Genomic DNA, 17158 nt, shown 5'->3' on the forward strand with positions numbered 1-17158 from the left:
ATGGAAGGGAAGCAGAACAGCCGAAGGTCCGGTAATCTGATGTTTTGAACGGGGTGTGGGCTGATGGGCCGTCTATCTCTGTCCATCAGGAGGCAGCCTCAGCGTCCACCCCTCCCGTCAGTGAGCCGGCCATCGACGTGGACGACCTGGAGGAGTTCACCCTGAGACCAGCCCCTCAGGGGATCACAGTGAAGTGCAGGATCACCAGAGACAAGAAGGGCATGGACCGAGGCATGTACCCTACCTACTACCTCCACCTGGAGAGGGAGGATGGGAAGAAGGTGAGTGTGGAGCAGAAGGATAAATACTTATCACACTGACAGAACGCAAAGTGTGACCCTTTAGGGCAGGGCTGTTCAATGTCGGTCCTGGATGGCCAAAAAACGACTGCTTTTCATCCTCTCCTTCTAATAAGGGACTGATTATAGACCTAGGACACCAGGTGAGTGCAAAACAAAAACCAGAAGTGTTTCTGCCCTCCAGGACCAGAATTGAACAGCACTGCTTTAGGGCCACCATCCATCCTGACAGTACATGGCCCTCTGCCTATGAACAAAAACTACAAAAACTACACTATGAATTAGCACGACCAATCATCCGTGACAGGCTGTGAAAGGAGTCCATGCTTTGATTGTTTATTGGAGCTGGTTAGATGAGGCTAATTTAGATGTTGCAGGCTCATGTCCCAGGGCTTATTGATGATGGTGTTGTTTCTGATGAAGTTGCTTTGCTAATTGGATTTGTTCTTGCCATAGGTGTTCCTGTTAGCTGGACGGAAGAGAAAGAAGAGCAAAACATCTAATTACCTCATCTCCATCGATCCCACTGATCTGTCTCGAGGGGGGGAGAGTTTCATCGGGAAGCTGAGGTGAGTGAGTCTGCTGCTGTTTCTTCTGACCATGTGGCTGCAGCTGCCATTTTCACAATAAAGAGCCCATCGTTATGGGAAATCCAGATTACCTTCCAAGAAACTGTGGAAGATGGTTGTTTTTCTTTCAGACTGTAGGCCTATGGGCAGAGGTATTACAACAATGTAGAGTAGAGCAAGCTACTGAGTGCATGCTCATACTTATTTGTCAATTCCATTGGATTCTCTAACCTTAAATATATTATGCATGAAGGACGTTTGCCTTTTTGGAGTAGCTGAATGAATGTGCTGTTTGATATATGCTGTAATGAATTGGGGACTATGCAGGCCCACACCTGGCTGCTCTCTTGGAGAAGACAAAGTAATTGGATTCATTACTTCCGTTTGAGCGCTCATTGTTGGGATGAGGAAGCAACACCTGCGTGTTGGCAGCCAGGGGGCCAGGGTCGATTAAAACAAGGACAGAGAGACCCTGTGGGCACACTGGAGAGGGGAGAGGGGCACTGCTGCAGCCTACACACCCTGGCAGACACTTCCTATAAGGGTATGTGGGTGGGTCTGCACTGACTACAGTATGTCTACAGTGGCTTGTGAAAGTTTTCACCCCCCTTGGCACTTTTCCTATTTTGCTGCCTTACAACCTGGAATTAAAATGGATTTTGGGAGTGTTTGTATCATTTGATTTACACAACATGCCTACCACTTTGAAGATGCAAAATATGTTTTATTGTAAGACAAACAAGAAATAAGACCAAAAAAACTGAAAACTTGAGCGTGCATAACTATTCACCCCCCCCCCCCCCCCCCCCCCCCCCCAAAGTGAATACTTTGTAGAGCCACCTTTGCAGCAATTACAGCTGCCAAGTCTCTTGGGGTATGTCTCTATAAGCTTGGCACATCTAGCCACTGGGTTCTTTGCCCATTCTTCAAGGCAAAACTGCTCCAGCTCCTTCAAGTTGGATGGGTTCCTGCTGGTGTCCACAATCTTTAAGTCATACCACATATTCTCAATTGGATTGAGGTCTGGGCTTTGACTAGGCCATTCCAAGACATTTAAATGTTTCCCCTTAAACCACTCGCGTGTTGCTTTAGCAGTATGCTTAGGGTCATTGTCCTGCTGGAAGGTGAACCTCCGTTCCAGTCTCAAATCTCTGGAAGACTGAAACAGGTTTCCCTCAAGAATTTCCCTGTATTTAGCTCCATCCATCATTCCATCAATTCTGACCAGTTTCCCAGTCCCTGCCGATGAAAAACATTCCCCCAGCATGATGCTGCCACCACCATGCTTCACTGTGGGGATAGTGTTCTCGGGGTGATGAGAGGTGTTGGGTTTGCACCAGACAGCATTTTCCTTGGTGGCCAAAAAGCTCAATTTTAGTCTCATCTGACCAGAGTACCTTCTTCCATATGTTTGGGGAGTCTCCCACATGCCTTTTGGCGAACACCAAACGTGATTGCTTATTTTTTTCTGAACACTCTAACAGTCTAACAGGTGATTCTAACAGGTATTGACTCAGGGGTGTGAATATTTGTGTAAATTAGATATTTGTGTATTTTATTTTCAAAACATTTGCAAAGAAATCTGAAAACATTTTTACTTTGACATCATGGGGTATTGTGTGTAGATGGGTGAGAAAGAAAAAAAACACAACAAAATATGGAGTAAGTAAAGGGGTATGAATACGTACTTTCTGTGACCAGATTTCACTGTGGGGGCTTATGTCAAATTTAACAGATTTTTTTTCTAATGAGCTCTTTTTATGCCCATTCAGGATCGTTCTCACGCTCTTAAGACTTAGCCCCACCCATCTCCATGTAAACTCATGGCCAGCAACCGTCAGCATGGTTGACCCTCCATTATCTCAACCAATCATGACTAGCAAGGAAGGATCCTGTCATTCTTATTTTTTAATTTTTAATTTAACCTTTATTTAACTAGGCAAGTCAGTTAAGAACAAATTCAATATAGCTCAGGGCTTTCTCCATAATCAAACATTTTTATTCATATTTACGGATCCCGTACAAGTTTGTGATTAAGGCACATGAAAGTTCACATGTTCAAGAAGGCATTTGTGCACAAAAACTCAACAAATGTTTTAAAACGGCCCTGCTGTGAAGTAGGAACTAGCCTCAAATGCCCCCGATCCTGTAACCAGTCACATATTGTCTGGGCCTGCTCACTGTCTGCGTTAGTATAGAATAGTGCCGGGGCTCCAGGCTTTGATTTCCAGGCAGGCAGTGACATCAGCGCTCCTTAGAGATAGCATCAGCTCTGCCACAGCACAGTGGCTCCACAGAGAGAGCCCCCCAGGTAGTCTAATCAAACATGGCCTGGCCACGCTCTTCATTAATCTGGTGTACTGGCTGCTTCTGCTGGTCGATAGGCTACGCTCCCCTCCGCGCCTCTTGTCCCTCTCGCTCCTCACGCCTCTATCATCACAGTAACACTTGACTGATGGAGAGCTGGATTGAGATGAGCAGCTGACCTTTCACCTGCCACTTGTGAGAGTCATGGACAAGCCGCACAAATGAGCTCCTGACTTTTCAATTGACCTTTAAGAGCCGTCCAATCCGCCATTAGGGGCTCCAGTTGTGATTGAGGTAAAGGGATTAACAGAGATATGAGCCATTATTCAACCTAGCTGTGCAGACATCTCATCTAACCCTCTCCAACTGTTTATAGCCATGCAATTATTTATTTTGACAGCTAATAACTAAATAATGCTGTTTTAATTCATAAATTCAATGGCAATAGTATAAATACCATGATAGCATGTACTGTAAGATATGATAAATACTAATTGTAATTTGAAATAATGAGATGGTGACTTTTGAATGACTGGTAAATGGTTGAGTCATTAAAGACAATGATGATGATGTAAACCATTTACATTTGATTGCGCATCATGGCCTGGATACAAATGTATTGTTTTCTTAAGGTTGATTAGCAGAGCCTTTTTCCTGCTCATTGAGTCTGATGGTAGGATGGGCTCCAGGAGGTGGCTGATTAGGGATAATGGCCACTGCCTTCATCTGTCTCAATGGCTCCTTGTCCCTTTAGTATGGCATACTCTCCCAGTCCCTCTGTAATCCTCAGTTTGTTTTCTTTTCTCTACAGGTCCAACCTCATGGGGACCAAGTTTACAGTGTATGACAGTGGACAGAACCCTGGGAAGACAACCTCCAGCCTAGAGGCTACTAACCTGCGGCAGGAGCTGGCAGCTGTCTGCTATGTGAGTCCTCCTGTTGTCTATTACCCAGATACAAACAGGCAAACATTGAGCTACTCTCAGGCCCATAGATAATTAACGTTGCTTTAGTCTGGGGGAGACATGGACGTGTCAGACACAAATAAGAGAGGAGAGGCAAGCAAGGTCAAATACATACAGAGACCGCACACAGAGCACTACTCTCAGGCATTAGGACCAGCCCCCGTAGCCCCTTAATAACAGTGCCTTCATCTGGTGAGACATCGGTGTGTCAGACACAAATAATAGCAAATAAAAGATAAGAGGCAAACCTGGATGAATTCATACAATATCATGGGGTTAGAAGGCAAAGCCACAGAGCATTAGTGTTGGAACATGGGGACACCTAGTGCTCACAATTTTAAATGGCAACGGTTTTGACCTGATACATTATCAACGAGGACTCATACTGTGGTTGACAGACTGGACCATAATATAAGTCCATTATACTTGTTTTTCAGGAAACCAATGTTTTAGGGTTCAAAGGACCTCGGAAAATGAGTGTCATCATTCCTGGAATGAACATGGACCATGAGAGAGTTGCCATCTGCCCACGGAATGTAAGTCAACAAAAATATTCTTAAATGTAGGTAGCTTATGTTAGGGACTGGTGGTGTGGTTTCAGTTGGTTGCCTTGAGTAATGGTTCACCTGTCTGTGACTTATCCTTGCCACTCAGGACCATGAGTCTTTGCTGGCGCGGTGGCAGAACAAGAGCACAGAAAGCGTGATCGAGCTTCACAACAAGACCCCTGTGTGGAACGACGACACACAGTCCTACGTTCTCAACTTCCACGGCAGAGTCACTCAGGCCTCAGTCAAGAATTTCCAGATCATCCACGACAATGACCGTGAGCTCTCCAGATTCTTACTGCCTCCATGTCAAATACTTTGTGCATCCTATTCCCTACTGATGAAAAATTGTCGCACTATATAGGGCAGGGATGGGCAACCGGCGGCGCGGCCCCCCTTTTGAAGGCCCTCTGATCAGTCGGGGTCTCAACTTACTGTTGCGAGTTAGAATAGTAGAATACACAAGGTGTCATTTTGAAATTTCGTTGTGCATCAGCAGTTTTTCTCTTCTTATGTCAGTCACTGATAGTCAGTCAATTAGCCCATGTCAAAAAACATTTTTTGATTGCTAAGTTAGTTTTGTGGCCAGCTATTGAATTACCAGCTGGAGGGCCCCCATTGATTTTGTTAGTCAGTCTCACTCAGATATCATATTAAAAACTGCAAACATTTCTCTCCACCCTATGGCAAACTGTGTAAAATTGCAGGAAATTAGCGGTAAAACGGCTAATTTTCCTCTCTGCCCCATGGCAAAATTTGTAGAATTGCAGCAAACTTGCTTTAAAACTGCAACACTTTTTCTACAGTCAATGGCAATGTGTAGAGTTGCATGAAACGAACTATAAAATGTAAAAAGGATCTATTTTGTGGCCCCCACCACCATCGAAGTTGTCCATCCCTGATATAGGGAATAGGGTGCCATTTGGTATGCAGACAAAGTACAGAGCACAGTGCAAGGATAGCAGCAGGCCTGCGTGCATTAACACACATACTAATCTCTCATGTTATCCTATATTTATGTCATTCTCTGAATCTGGCATACCGGAGGGTTTTTATTCTCCATATTTTTACTTATTCAAGAAATATCTTTTCACTCCCTTCTTTTAAAGTTATAGTTTTAAGGTCTGCACCTGCTTTAACATCTGCTAATCTGTGTACGTAAAATAAATCAAATAAACTTTGATTTGAGTAATGATAGTTTATATTGTTTTATGTAACTAAAAACCCACATTTATCAAGTTCTCACTTCTTTGTTTTCTGCTTCTTCCTCGCCCCTTTAGCGGACTACATTGTGATGCAGTTTGGGAGGGTTGCGGAGGATGTATTCACCATGGACTATAACTACCCTATGTGTGCCCTCCAAGCCTTCGCCATTGCTCTCTCCAGCTTTGACAGCAAGCTGGCCTGTGAGTAGCAGCCATCCTCTCTCCTTTCCCTCCTGAGAAGCTACCTGCCCCTAACTGAAGGCCTACTCATGGGCCTCCATTAGTCCATCAGTCCCCTCACCAAGGGCTACAGTTAATCCCGGGTCACCATGGGGACCCAACACTGTCCGAGAATCCCCCCTGGAATTTGCTTAAGCCGAGGATGGTGTGGCGGCACAAACTGTCTGCAAGTGTGTCTGTGAGTGTGTGTATGTGTTCTGGTGCTCCTTAGGAACCCTTCCAGTCTCTATTCTGGATAAGGATATGTCAATCAGTGGACAGGACAAGCACAAAGACTAATCCACTCTTGCATCTTAAGGCTCATTTTAATAGATCATGTTTTAAATTAAATATGTAACAATGAATCCTGTTACTTTATGTATCCGTTGTGGAATTCTAACATTTATTTAATCATTAATTACTTTTCAATGAATAACATTTATTTCAACAACAAAAAAACGAACAACTGTTCATCTTCATGTTGAAGGAGTTTCATCGTAGTAATTAACATGCCACCTTTAACTTATTCAATATTGGACTGGAAACCATTGGGTTACAAATTAGGACCCATTCAAGATTGAAAACGTAATTCAAAAGATAAAGCTTCTAACAAATAACACTTTAACTTCATAACTGTCACTAATATTACTCATTTGAACATCACATAACATTCACATCCATGTATGTGTTTATATTGTTATTTATGTATTTATACATATCCACGACACAGGTAACTGCCAAAATAAAGGAAACACCAACATAAAGCGTCTTAATAAGGGGTTGGATCACCACGAGCTGCCAGAACAGCTTCAAACCACCTTGATATAGATTCTACAAGTATCTGGAACTATATTGGAGGGATGCGACACCATTCTTCCACGAGACATTCCATAATTTTATGTTTTGTTTATGGTGGTAGAAAACGCTCTCTGTCTCAGGCGCGTTCTCCAGAATCTCCCATAAGTGTTCAATTGGGTTGAGATCTGGTTGACTGAGACATACACCCTTTTAAACCCACTATGCTCCTTTGAGACCCCTCTTTCAGATAAACTGAGATCTCTTCTTCTAGCCATGGTAGCCAAAATAATGGGTAACTGGGCATTTTATACATGACCCTAAGAATGATGGGATGTTAATTGCTTAATTAACTGAGGAACCAAACCTGTGTGGAAGCACCTGATTTCAATATACTTTGTATCCCTAATATACTCAAGTGTTTTCTTTATTCTGGCAGTTACCTGTATGTTGTTCTTAAGTTTGTCAATATCCTTAGTTTACACTCATTGAATCTTTGTTTTTGAGCCTGAAGCACACAACTTGATTGAAGGGAATATCTGTCATACCTACACAGAGGATAAAAACAGATAGTTAATCAATTGGACATGAACAGACCAGGTCAAGTCAAGGGCATGACACATAGCCTGTGCATCTTGTAAAATATCATATCACACGATCAAGTATGAGAATGTATAGGATGGTGCACTTTAACGATGTTTACAGTGTATGTGAAATAGCTGTACATATTGTGCCTTTGGAGAAAAAAAATCACATTTTATGCTTTATCAGATGTTCTTCTCTCTCTGAGACGGGACTTTGTAATGCACCTGACCTGTCTGAGCCTTCTTTGTTCTGCCTGCTTCATCTCCCACCCTCTACTAGAAAAACACTTCTTGAGGTGACGGGATTTGGTCCCTTTTCTATTTGGTTATATCTGATTATGTAATTTTCAGATTATGAAGTCACTAAAGTCAGGTTTTTTTATATGCCCCTACTGTAAATTCTCAACTCCCTGAATAAAATATAATTTACTAATTTGTCCCCAGGAATCTTAACAAATTATATTCAGTAATATAATGTAGTATTGGCACAAGACCATGGGCATTTTGGTTTGCAGATGCACTCATATCTTCATCTGACATTATCAGATGAAGGTTATCAGTTCATACGTTATCAGAGACCAAACCCCTCAGATATGGCAAGGATAGTAGCAGGCCTACGTGTATTATCACACATACTAATCTCTCATGTTATCCTATATTGATATCATTCTCTATGAATCTGGCATTCCAGAGGATTTTTATTCTCCATATTTTTAGTTATTCAATAATTATCTTTAGTCACTTCTTAAAAATAAAACATCTGACTTTATTGAACAGATAGAAAGAGAGGATGACAGTGGGGAAAGATAGAGAGGTTGTGTCAAAGGGCAGTAGGCTGGATTCAAACCTATGCTGATAATGTAGAAATGTGCTTGAGGCTACGGCATAACCACCTGGCCACTGTCCACATTTCTTGAGAGGCAAAATGCTTTCACAAAATATGAAACTATTTTATATTTTATGGATATTAAGTGTAAAATGAAGGCAAACAACAATCTCTGATGAGGCAGCTCATTGCTATTGTAAGTTATGAAAAAGGGTCTACTTTAATCAACCATGATATTCCTGTTTCTTAGTAATGTGTTCTAACTCTTATGAATTCTTAGGCAAACTGCTGAGATCCTTGCAGACAAAAATACTGTGCTTTTCATATCAAGTTTCTTTGTGTCCAAGAAACAAGGCCCTTTCATTCTATGAGTGTGTATAGTATTGGTTCAATGTAATGTAAAATGTGTACATTGTTCAATATACAGTGTTTGTAAACACAGTTCTGATTATGAAAAAAATAAAACTCCAATGAGTCAAACCTGTCATTAGTCAAACAAGTCACATGCACCCACAGCACTCTGACTGAACCCCTGAGATGTGTATGAAGTGATGATATGCTCATAGAAGGACAGTGTCCGAGGACAGTGGTATGGTAGTACAGTGTATTCAACAGGAAAACAGGAGACTCAGATCCAACTCATGGACAATTCATTTTTTATTACAGATACATTCTGGGCTTAATAGTTGCTGGTTTGAATTTTTATATTACCTTTTAATAGAATGTCCACTTTTAATAAATTTGAGATACAAAAGCTGGACTTTAAATGAGTAAACAGAGGTAGATTATTCATGTGGGTCCCTGCTCTCTCTGTTTACAATCTATCCCAGAGGATACCAGGGTCTCTACAATGCTTGACTGCCATATTGGAATAAGGTTGGAGTCAGATAGTTTGATGTCTGTCATCAAAGGACATGGTGAATTGTAGGTAAATGGTTTTCTTTAAAGCAGCATGAATATTAGGGTATTAGGTAGTCTAGTTAGGATCACACAATTCACCCAGTGAGCAGCATCTTGTCTTGGGACGCAAGGAGACAGGATAGAAAACGGGGATTTGCATAAGGAGAGGTACATTCTTGGGAATATTCAAAACATTCAGTAAGGTCAAAGGGCTAGGGAGGCTAGTTTAGGATGAGCTAGTTTCCTTATTGACTCTGCCCACTATGTCTCTCTCCTGTTCCTCATCCTGAGAAAACTCCCAATCCCCAGCTCACCAGCCATATCTGGTGGGGTGAAGCTGTCTGTCTCTTCAGACTGAGACAGTAGAATGTACTCTTCTTCTTCCATCTCTTCTTCTGCTTCTGCCTCTGGATTGCTACAGACGTCACAACTAAAACTGAGAGCCTCGGCCTCCATCAGTGGGTCTTCTTCATCAGCTACTTCTTCCTCTGTCTCATCCACTTGCTCCTCTTCTTCCTTCTCTTCTTCAACTTCCTCCTCCTCTTCCTCCTCATCCTCTTCTTCCTTCTCCTCTTTCACCTCTTCATACCTATATTCGTAGACCGTATCCTGCTTAGGGTAGTGAAACACATCTTTGTGGTCGCTGAATCTGATTTGCTTTTTTACTCTGCTGGGACTACTACCCTTTTCTTCCTTCCAACCTTCAGGAGGTGGGGGCAGGCAGAGCTGCAGCTCCTCCTCCTTCTCGTCATCTTCTACGTCATCCTCCTCCTCATTCACCACCTCCTCAGCCAGGGCCTCAGCAGTGGGTATCTCTGAGTCAGCAGCAGGCTCCTCCAGGATGGTGATGGGGTCATAACTGCCGCTGCGTCTGCCACCGGGCTCCTCATACTGGGGGTAGGTCTCCTCAGGGTAGCCTGGCGAGAGAGACACACATGGAATGACAGGGACACTCTACCAGAGGGGACAATCATACTATCAACTGTCTCAGACAGTCTTACTTACCTTTTCCACTTAACCTATGTCATAGTTCTACAGAAGTACAGTAAATAACTCAAAGCCTCATGTGAATATTATTTTCTGTGTGGTGAGTGACCGAGAGTAGCCTACCTGCTGTGTTGTTAACCTACCCTCCCAGTCAGCTGTGTAGGGCACCATCTCAGCCTCCATCTCAGGTGTGGCCCCCTCCATCAGTCGTACCTCCTGCATCACCCGGCTGATCTTACTCAGCTTCCGCAGTAACTTCTCCTCCTGCTTGGATGCTCTTCTAACCTTGCTGCTAGTCCTGCTGCACGCCACCAGAGAGCAGCAGAGAGGGGAAAGAAAAGGGGCCTCAATTAATACCAATGCAGTCCTTCTCCCATTCATACCACAGTGCTTTCATTCTGATCAATCGTTATCTATAGCCTGGAGATTATTCATTTCCACTTTGCTCATGATAACATTTTATGCCTTCCTGCAACACTTTCACAGATTACAAATGGTATGTCAAACACATTTTAATGGAATAGCTAAACACTGCCTCTAGGATGAGCAATATTAAGAAGTTATTGTGAAGAGGTGAAAAATGGCATGCAGAAATTAGTAATAGAGAGAAGTTAATAGCTGAGATTTGTCCTGAAAGGAGATATGTCTCAAAGTATTGGAAATCTACTCCAGTATTGGATGAAAATGAAGAGAGACACTAATTGCATGTTATTGATCTAATATACCCCTTTATTAAGAAAGATCAGAGTGAATATTGTTATCTGTTATTGGAGATCGAAAATTCACCTTCCATGGATGGTGGCCCCAATCTCTGTGTTAAACAGGAGGCTTTTAAATGTACATGCTTTCCTTCAAGTTGCATCAAATCTACAATGAAGTACAATCTTCATGAAGTACAAAATATACACTTGCATGGTGGGTAAGGATGCGAACCAATAAAGATTGTCATGTTTTAACGGTTGGATCCGGGCAAAAAAAATGAAATGGCACATGAGCAAAGGAATACCTGAATATGGGAGAGTTAATCAAAGAATATGCCCTTTAATTTTTATGTGGCGTCCACCCTGATTTATCCCTGAAATTGAGTAATTTCTTTGTCTTTTCTTAGATCTGGGCTGTGAGAAGTGGTGTGTAAATGGAACTATGGGCCGTTTACCTGTCAGGAGTGCTGCTCCTTCTGGAGACGATCCTCTCCATCACCCTCTCTGTCTCCAGCAGCTTCTCCTGAAGCTGGGTCAGTTCATCATCTGCTGGGAGGGAAACATGGCAGTCAGGGATGTAAAGAGCAAACTCATGCATGCACGCGCACACACCGTATCTAGAGTTGCTTTCCAATGTTGCAGAAAGCCTTGAGATTCAACATTCACTCTGCACGTTCAGTACTACACATCCAATACTCAGTATTCATTTGAATCAACCATTGTGACTCAATGTTTCTTAATTATGGAAGGTGAGAGTGGCATTGACACATAGAAGGACATGAATAGATTTCTATGCTGTCCCTGTCACATTGTCCCCCACCCCTACCCCCTTGGCATTCATTTGATGAATGGAGCTAAACCTCTTAGTGCTGATCCAAAATACATGCAGTTAATTGGTATTAGACACTGCTGGGCTGAAACAACATTACTTCTCATTGCTAATCCAGGTCTAACAAAGGCAGGGAACAAAGCTCTTTGTGAATTGGACAGGATCCTAATCTACCTTATCCCAGAGTTGCTTAAATTGGAGCTACTGATACATTCTGCAGGGGCCCTGACAAATGGAACGATCAAAACAATGAGGAAGTTGATTGAAAATAAGCCCTCAAAGTCATGAAAGAGGTGACTGTTAGAGAGGAGCTCATTTGTCAGATGACACATTTCTCCTCGCAGGGTGTGCTATATCCTGCATTAGTCTTTCATCGGGGTGAATCATCACAGAATGTAGAACCTAAATGGTGTGTGTGTTAGGGAGGTCAGGACTCTTATCAACTGCACTATGAGATAAAAGGCACATCATATACATCATCGTGTCATTCACAATGGCCTAGCTATTAATGATGTGATGCGGTCTACTTACTCCTCTTCTTCTGCCAAGCTTCAGATGAGATTGTAGGAAATCGGCATACCAGTTTAGTACTTTTTCCTTTAGGCCTAGTTGTCATCTGTGAATACAGCAATGCATTTATGGTATGCACACCTTGTAATGTACTGGATGCACTGGACTCCTAGCTAGTATAGGTATTACATGGATGCTGTTAAAAACTGTAATAAAGTCTACATCCCTGCCTGCATGTATGATAACACCCCTTCTAAATAGTTTGTCTATCCATTTGACTGAGCCAGTCTAGGGTGGACATTGTGCAGCTTACCTTGAATATGATGAAGAGGATGTAGAGTAGGATTCCAAATCCGTAGATGGGAATGGCCTGGCTGATCAGATTGGATTTAGTGGCTCCTCGGATCTGAAGTGTGCCCATGCCTTTAGCCAGGACCTCAGGGCTGTGGGGCCCAGAGTCATGACTCCCCTCCATCCACTGTCCGAGGCCCTCCTCTGGCATCTGTAGGCGATGTATCATGGGAGGATAATACCCAGGACCAACTAGGAATGAGAGCAGAGAGCACTGATCAACACACTAGGAAGAAGCCTGCAGCGTTCAATGGTATGCAAGTGGAATATTGCTCAGTATAGATGTTTGATATGAATGATGGATTAATCAATTTACTGAACACAACACTGAACCCAGTACACCTCTGACAGATATAATAGGGGTGAAAGATACAGTATAATATATTATGGAGAGATGGTCACAATGAAGAACAGGAAAAACAACAAGACATGACAAATTACAATGACTTTATTTGAGTGGTGTGGGAGTTCATAAAACTGGCAAGGGCAATGAGGAGTAGAACACAGAGGATAACCTTCTAGACTAAATATATGCATACACCCTGATGATAACAAAATTGTAGGCTATAATAACTTGCAGTTGTAGGCTATTGGTAAAAAGCATAGACATATGAAATGCTGTATTCGATAGTTACATGCAGTTACGTATTATACATTATCTAGCTTTGCTGGCAGGTTTGCAGATGGCTAGAACGATATGCAAAATATGGAATTATCTTCCAAGCATCAAAGCCGAGCCGCACATCAACATCAGAACGGATCAGTGATAAGCTGCCTTACCCTCGGGCTGCCCTACATCCTTCTTCCCTCTCGGTAAAAGCATTTTGGGAAGGAATAACGAAACACAAAGGACAGAGCAGGAAATCAGAGTAACCTTCTGCAGAGTAGTCATCGACATTTTGTCACAGATCAACTGTCCCAGAGATATTAGAGAAAGTAGCATCTCTGGCTGTACATTAAGCCTCTGGTCGTCACTAGTTACCACAACCACAAAGTCATAATTATGGCTACACCCCGCCCATTTCTAAAAATGTTCTTCTTAAAATCTGATTTTAAACCTAACCTTAACCACACAAAGTCATAATTATGGCTACACCCCGCCCATTTCTAAAAATGTTCTTCTTAAAATCTGATTTTAAACCTAACCTTAACCACACTGCTAACCTTACGCCTAACCGTAAATGTAGCCCAAAAAGCGAATTTTTACGATATAGTCCATTTGACTCTGTGGCTGTGGTAACTAGTGGAAACACCAAACCTCCTGCATCCTTCCTGATTTTACAGCTCGACGGAAGTGACCTGTTTTTGTTTTGGCTTTGTGATTGGTGTATTTTGATGCAGTTTACAGTAGTCATGGCTAGAAGGCATCCATCTTTTGTCAAATTAACGTCAGATTTTACATTTCGTAGCAGGTTAGGAGAATTTACGCAGCAGGTTAAGATTAGGAAAAGGGTTAGTTAAAATGCTAATAATATATAATTTTGACGTTCATTTGACAAATACTGGATTCTATCTAGCAAGACCTGCTTGCAGTCTCATCCACGAGTCAATTCAATTCAATTCAATTCAAGGGGCTTTATTGGCATGGGAAACATGTGTTAACATTGCCAAAGCAAGTGAGGTAGATATTATACAAAAGTGAAATAAACAATACAAATTAACAGTAAACATTACACATACAGAAGTTTCAAAACAATAAAGACATTACAAATGTTATATTATATATATATACAGTGTTGTAACAATGTACAAATGGTTAAAGCACACAAGTTAAAATAAATAAGCATAAATATGGGTTGTATTTACAATGGTGTTTGTTCTTCACTGGTTGCCCTTTTCTTGTGGCAACAGGTCACAAATCTTGCTGCTGTGATGGCACACTGTGGAATTTCTCCCAGTAGATATGGGAGTTTATCAAAATTGGATTTGTTTTCAAATTCTTTGTGGATCTGTGTAATCTGTGGGAAATATGTCTCTCTAATATGGTCATACATTGGGCAGGAGGTTAGGAAATGCAGCTCAGTTTCCACCTCATTTTGTGGGCAGTGAGCACATAGCCTGTCTTCTCTTGAGAGCCATGTCTGCCTACGGCGGCCTTTCTCAATAGCAAGGCTATGCTCACTGAGTCTGTACATAGTCAAAGCTTTCCTTAAATTTGGGTCATCATCCGCGGTCCAACAAAGTAGGCCCTACCGTGTAATTCTCAAGATATCCATCAGATGGCAGTGCAGGTTTAGCTATTGGAAAGGACCGCTGCCGCTACCTCGCTCTCCATCCAAGATGCGTCACGAATTGAGGAGCAAATACAATTGGTCAGATTTATGCAACTCATTTACCAATCACATGATGTTTTGATTTGTATTCGAAACGTGATTGGTCCATGAACCCACAGGAGGCAATTTGAAATGTATAAAAGCATCCTTCATTTTCTTGATCTGTAATCTAATTATAATGTAGGCTGATCAATGTGGGAGGAGCAATAGGAGGACAGGCTCATTATAATGGCTGTTTTTAGACTCAATCAGGCAATGCAATTTTGCCCCTTGCCCTTTAGTGTAATACTTTTTGAATCACTTCAGTATGATAAAACAACCTGTATGTCGAAACTTTTGCAGTTTTGACCACAGCCCTTGCTTGTGGTGGTGGGTCCATGCTATAAGGAATCCTTGGGACGTCCCTACCCCATTGAAATGTACATTTGAAATGGTTAGGCCGGCCAGGCCTGGGCAACTCCAGTCCTCGGGGGCCTGATTGGTGTCACACTTTTGCCCCAACCCCAGCTAACACACCCGATTCCAATAATCAACTAATCATGATCTTCAGTTAAAAATGCAATTAGTATAAATCAGGTGTGTTTGCTAGAGATGGGGGAAAGGTGTAACACCAATCAGGCCCGAGGACTGGAATTACCCAGGCCTGCCGGGTTAGGGTTTAGGGCAAGGACGTCACACGGATCCCAGATAGCACTGACCGTCTCAGCTATTGGCAATTGTAATCAAGAGCGAGGTCAGTTACCCTGAGTAGAAAGATGGCGGTTTCTGTTAGGTCTGTAAATTCCATTTACCATGGCATAGGCTAGGCGGTACAGGGAGGACGGTCGAGCGGCCTATTATATTCCAAATTAAGAGCAGTAGGCCAGATTGTAAACATTTATGACAAGTCACCCAACAAAATACTTACCCTACTCTAAACTTTACAGATATAGTTCCATATGGTTGATATTTCACATAGGCCTACAGTATCAGTCCTTCAGGAATATTGACAAAGGTCTCCCTGAGACAATGTTAGTCTAATCTCATTACCAAAGTTAGCCTACAGTAATTGTGTTCATTGTGCAATTATAATTTCCCAGGATGATTTATTTTATGTGATAGTTTTGTAGCCTGCGTAGGTGAAGCTAGCAGAGTTTAGTCCACTAAGGCTAGTGTCCAATAGACCTTGGTTAGGGCCCACTCACTTTGTTTTATGAGTGTGAATGTATAGTTTAGCCACATGAGGTCTGTACATAGATTTATTAAAGCAATTACATTTTCCCTGAAAGGTGACATTTTGAGAAGGCATGCAAAGAAAGAAAACAATGTGGCTGTTGCAGTAATATCACTCTGAAGGTTGCCACCCTGTCTCTCACAGCAGTCTGTCATTGATCTCAGGCAGGCCGCATCAAAATACCTCCTCCAATGTGGTTTGGGAACACAAAGTAATCCTTGAACTTCACACTTAGATTATAAACATAAAACACTCAGATCAAGCCCCCGTTAGTGTGAACTGCATGGCCAGCATGGAATCAATGTACAGGAGCTCTCACAAGCATCTTTTGCTTACCTTTATTCAAGATATTATAATTTTACAATGTGCCGTTATAGTCAAACCTTTATAGATCTTATAGGTCTTACCAATATTCGTGTTGAAATGAAATTAAGTGAAAACTGCCACCAGTGTACATTATTTGCCATGCACCCACCATAATCTTTTAATCCTGGGAAACAAATATGCATTTGTGTACCGTCTCTTGGAGGAATGGATTATGTGTAGATTATCAGTGCCAACCAGCATATGATTTGAACAGAGATTACAGATGGTTAATACGGCAGATAGCGAACGATATGCTGAGAGTTTTTGGCACCACACACTTACTTCAAAGTACTGTGGATGTGCCATAGCATTTAACAATATCTGGGTATTAGGGATTTCGTTCATTGTGATTCTTGGCATTAAATTGTGGGTATTTTGAAGAAAAGAGAGTTTAATTTTACCACTGTCACCCTCCCCCCATTTCACTTTTATTTTCCTATTATTCGAGTCAACTCAACTGTGAATTGGCTCAAAATGTATTTCCATATTTCCCATAATTGTAGTGTTGTTAAAATAAAACTTTGATGGTTCTCATGGAAACGCATAAGTACACATCAAGCTGTGCAATTACTCAAAAAAATAAAACCTGCTAATGTCAGAGTGGTGAAAATATCACAGTGTACTCCCATTTCCAAAATCCAACTGGGAAGTATTACATTTTGAATTCGACCACATGCATGCTCACAGACACATGGAGAAGCCATCATGAGG

The 17158-nt window shown here is 42.0% G+C and overlaps 2 protein-coding genes across 5 annotated transcripts in view; one reads left to right on the forward strand and one right to left on the reverse strand.

Moving 5' to 3' along the window:
* Positions 1–6102, forward strand: part of LOC120053019 (tubby protein-like) — a 32031-nt gene extending 25929 nt beyond the window's left edge. Inside the window, exons 7-12 of the mRNA XM_039000271.1 lie at positions 90–281; positions 756–868; positions 3987–4101; positions 4578–4676; positions 4795–4966; positions 5969–6102. Coding sequence (XP_038856199.1) covers positions 90–281; positions 756–868; positions 3987–4101; positions 4578–4676; positions 4795–4966; positions 5969–6102 — 825 coding nt within the window. The remainder of the gene's footprint in view (positions 1–89; positions 282–755; positions 869–3986; positions 4102–4577; positions 4677–4794; positions 4967–5968) is intronic.
* Positions 6103–8966: 2864 nt separating this feature from the next.
* LOC120056915 (protein RIC-3-like) lies at positions 8967–13809 on the reverse strand. Of its 4 annotated transcripts, none has more exons than XM_039005213.1 (6): positions 13376–13809; positions 12558–12787; positions 12266–12350; positions 11361–11451; positions 10348–10502; positions 8967–10134 (listed from the first exon to the last, which is right to left on the reverse strand). In XM_039005213.1, the coding sequence occupies exons 1-6, from the start codon at positions 13536–13538 to the stop codon at positions 9479–9481; spliced, it is 1380 nt and encodes a 459-aa protein (XP_038861141.1). In that variant the 5' UTR covers positions 13539–13809; the 3' UTR covers positions 8967–9478. The 4 variants fall into 4 exon arrangements, with proteins under 4 accessions (XP_038861141.1, XP_038861132.1, XP_038861123.1 ...); XM_039005204.1 differs by having other exon boundaries at positions 11361–11454; XM_039005195.1 differs by having other exon boundaries at positions 10348–10505; positions 11361–11454; positions 13376–13808.
* Positions 13810–17158: the final 3349 nt, after the last annotated feature.

The sequence above is a fragment of the Salvelinus namaycush genome, chromosome 1 (assembly GCF_016432855.1).
Source record: "Salvelinus namaycush isolate Seneca chromosome 1, SaNama_1.0, whole genome shotgun sequence".
NCBI classification, from domain to species: domain Eukaryota; kingdom Metazoa; phylum Chordata; class Actinopteri; order Salmoniformes; family Salmonidae; genus Salvelinus; species Salvelinus namaycush.

Bases quoted from the DNA above. Each gene is read 5' to 3' on its own strand.
- LOC120056915 (XM_039005195.1), bottom strand. From the start codon at position 13,538: ATGCTACTTTCTCTAATATCTCTGGGACAGTTGATCTGTGACAAAATG. The intron at 12,351-12,557 runs GTAAGCTGCACA...CTGTATTCACAG, and splicing joins TCCTCTTCATCATATTCAAG to ATGACAACTAGGCCTAAAGG. The intron at 11,455-12,265 runs GTAAGTAGACCG...TTTCCCTCCCAG, and splicing joins AGCTTGGCAGAAGAAGAGGA to CAGATGATGAACTGACCCAG.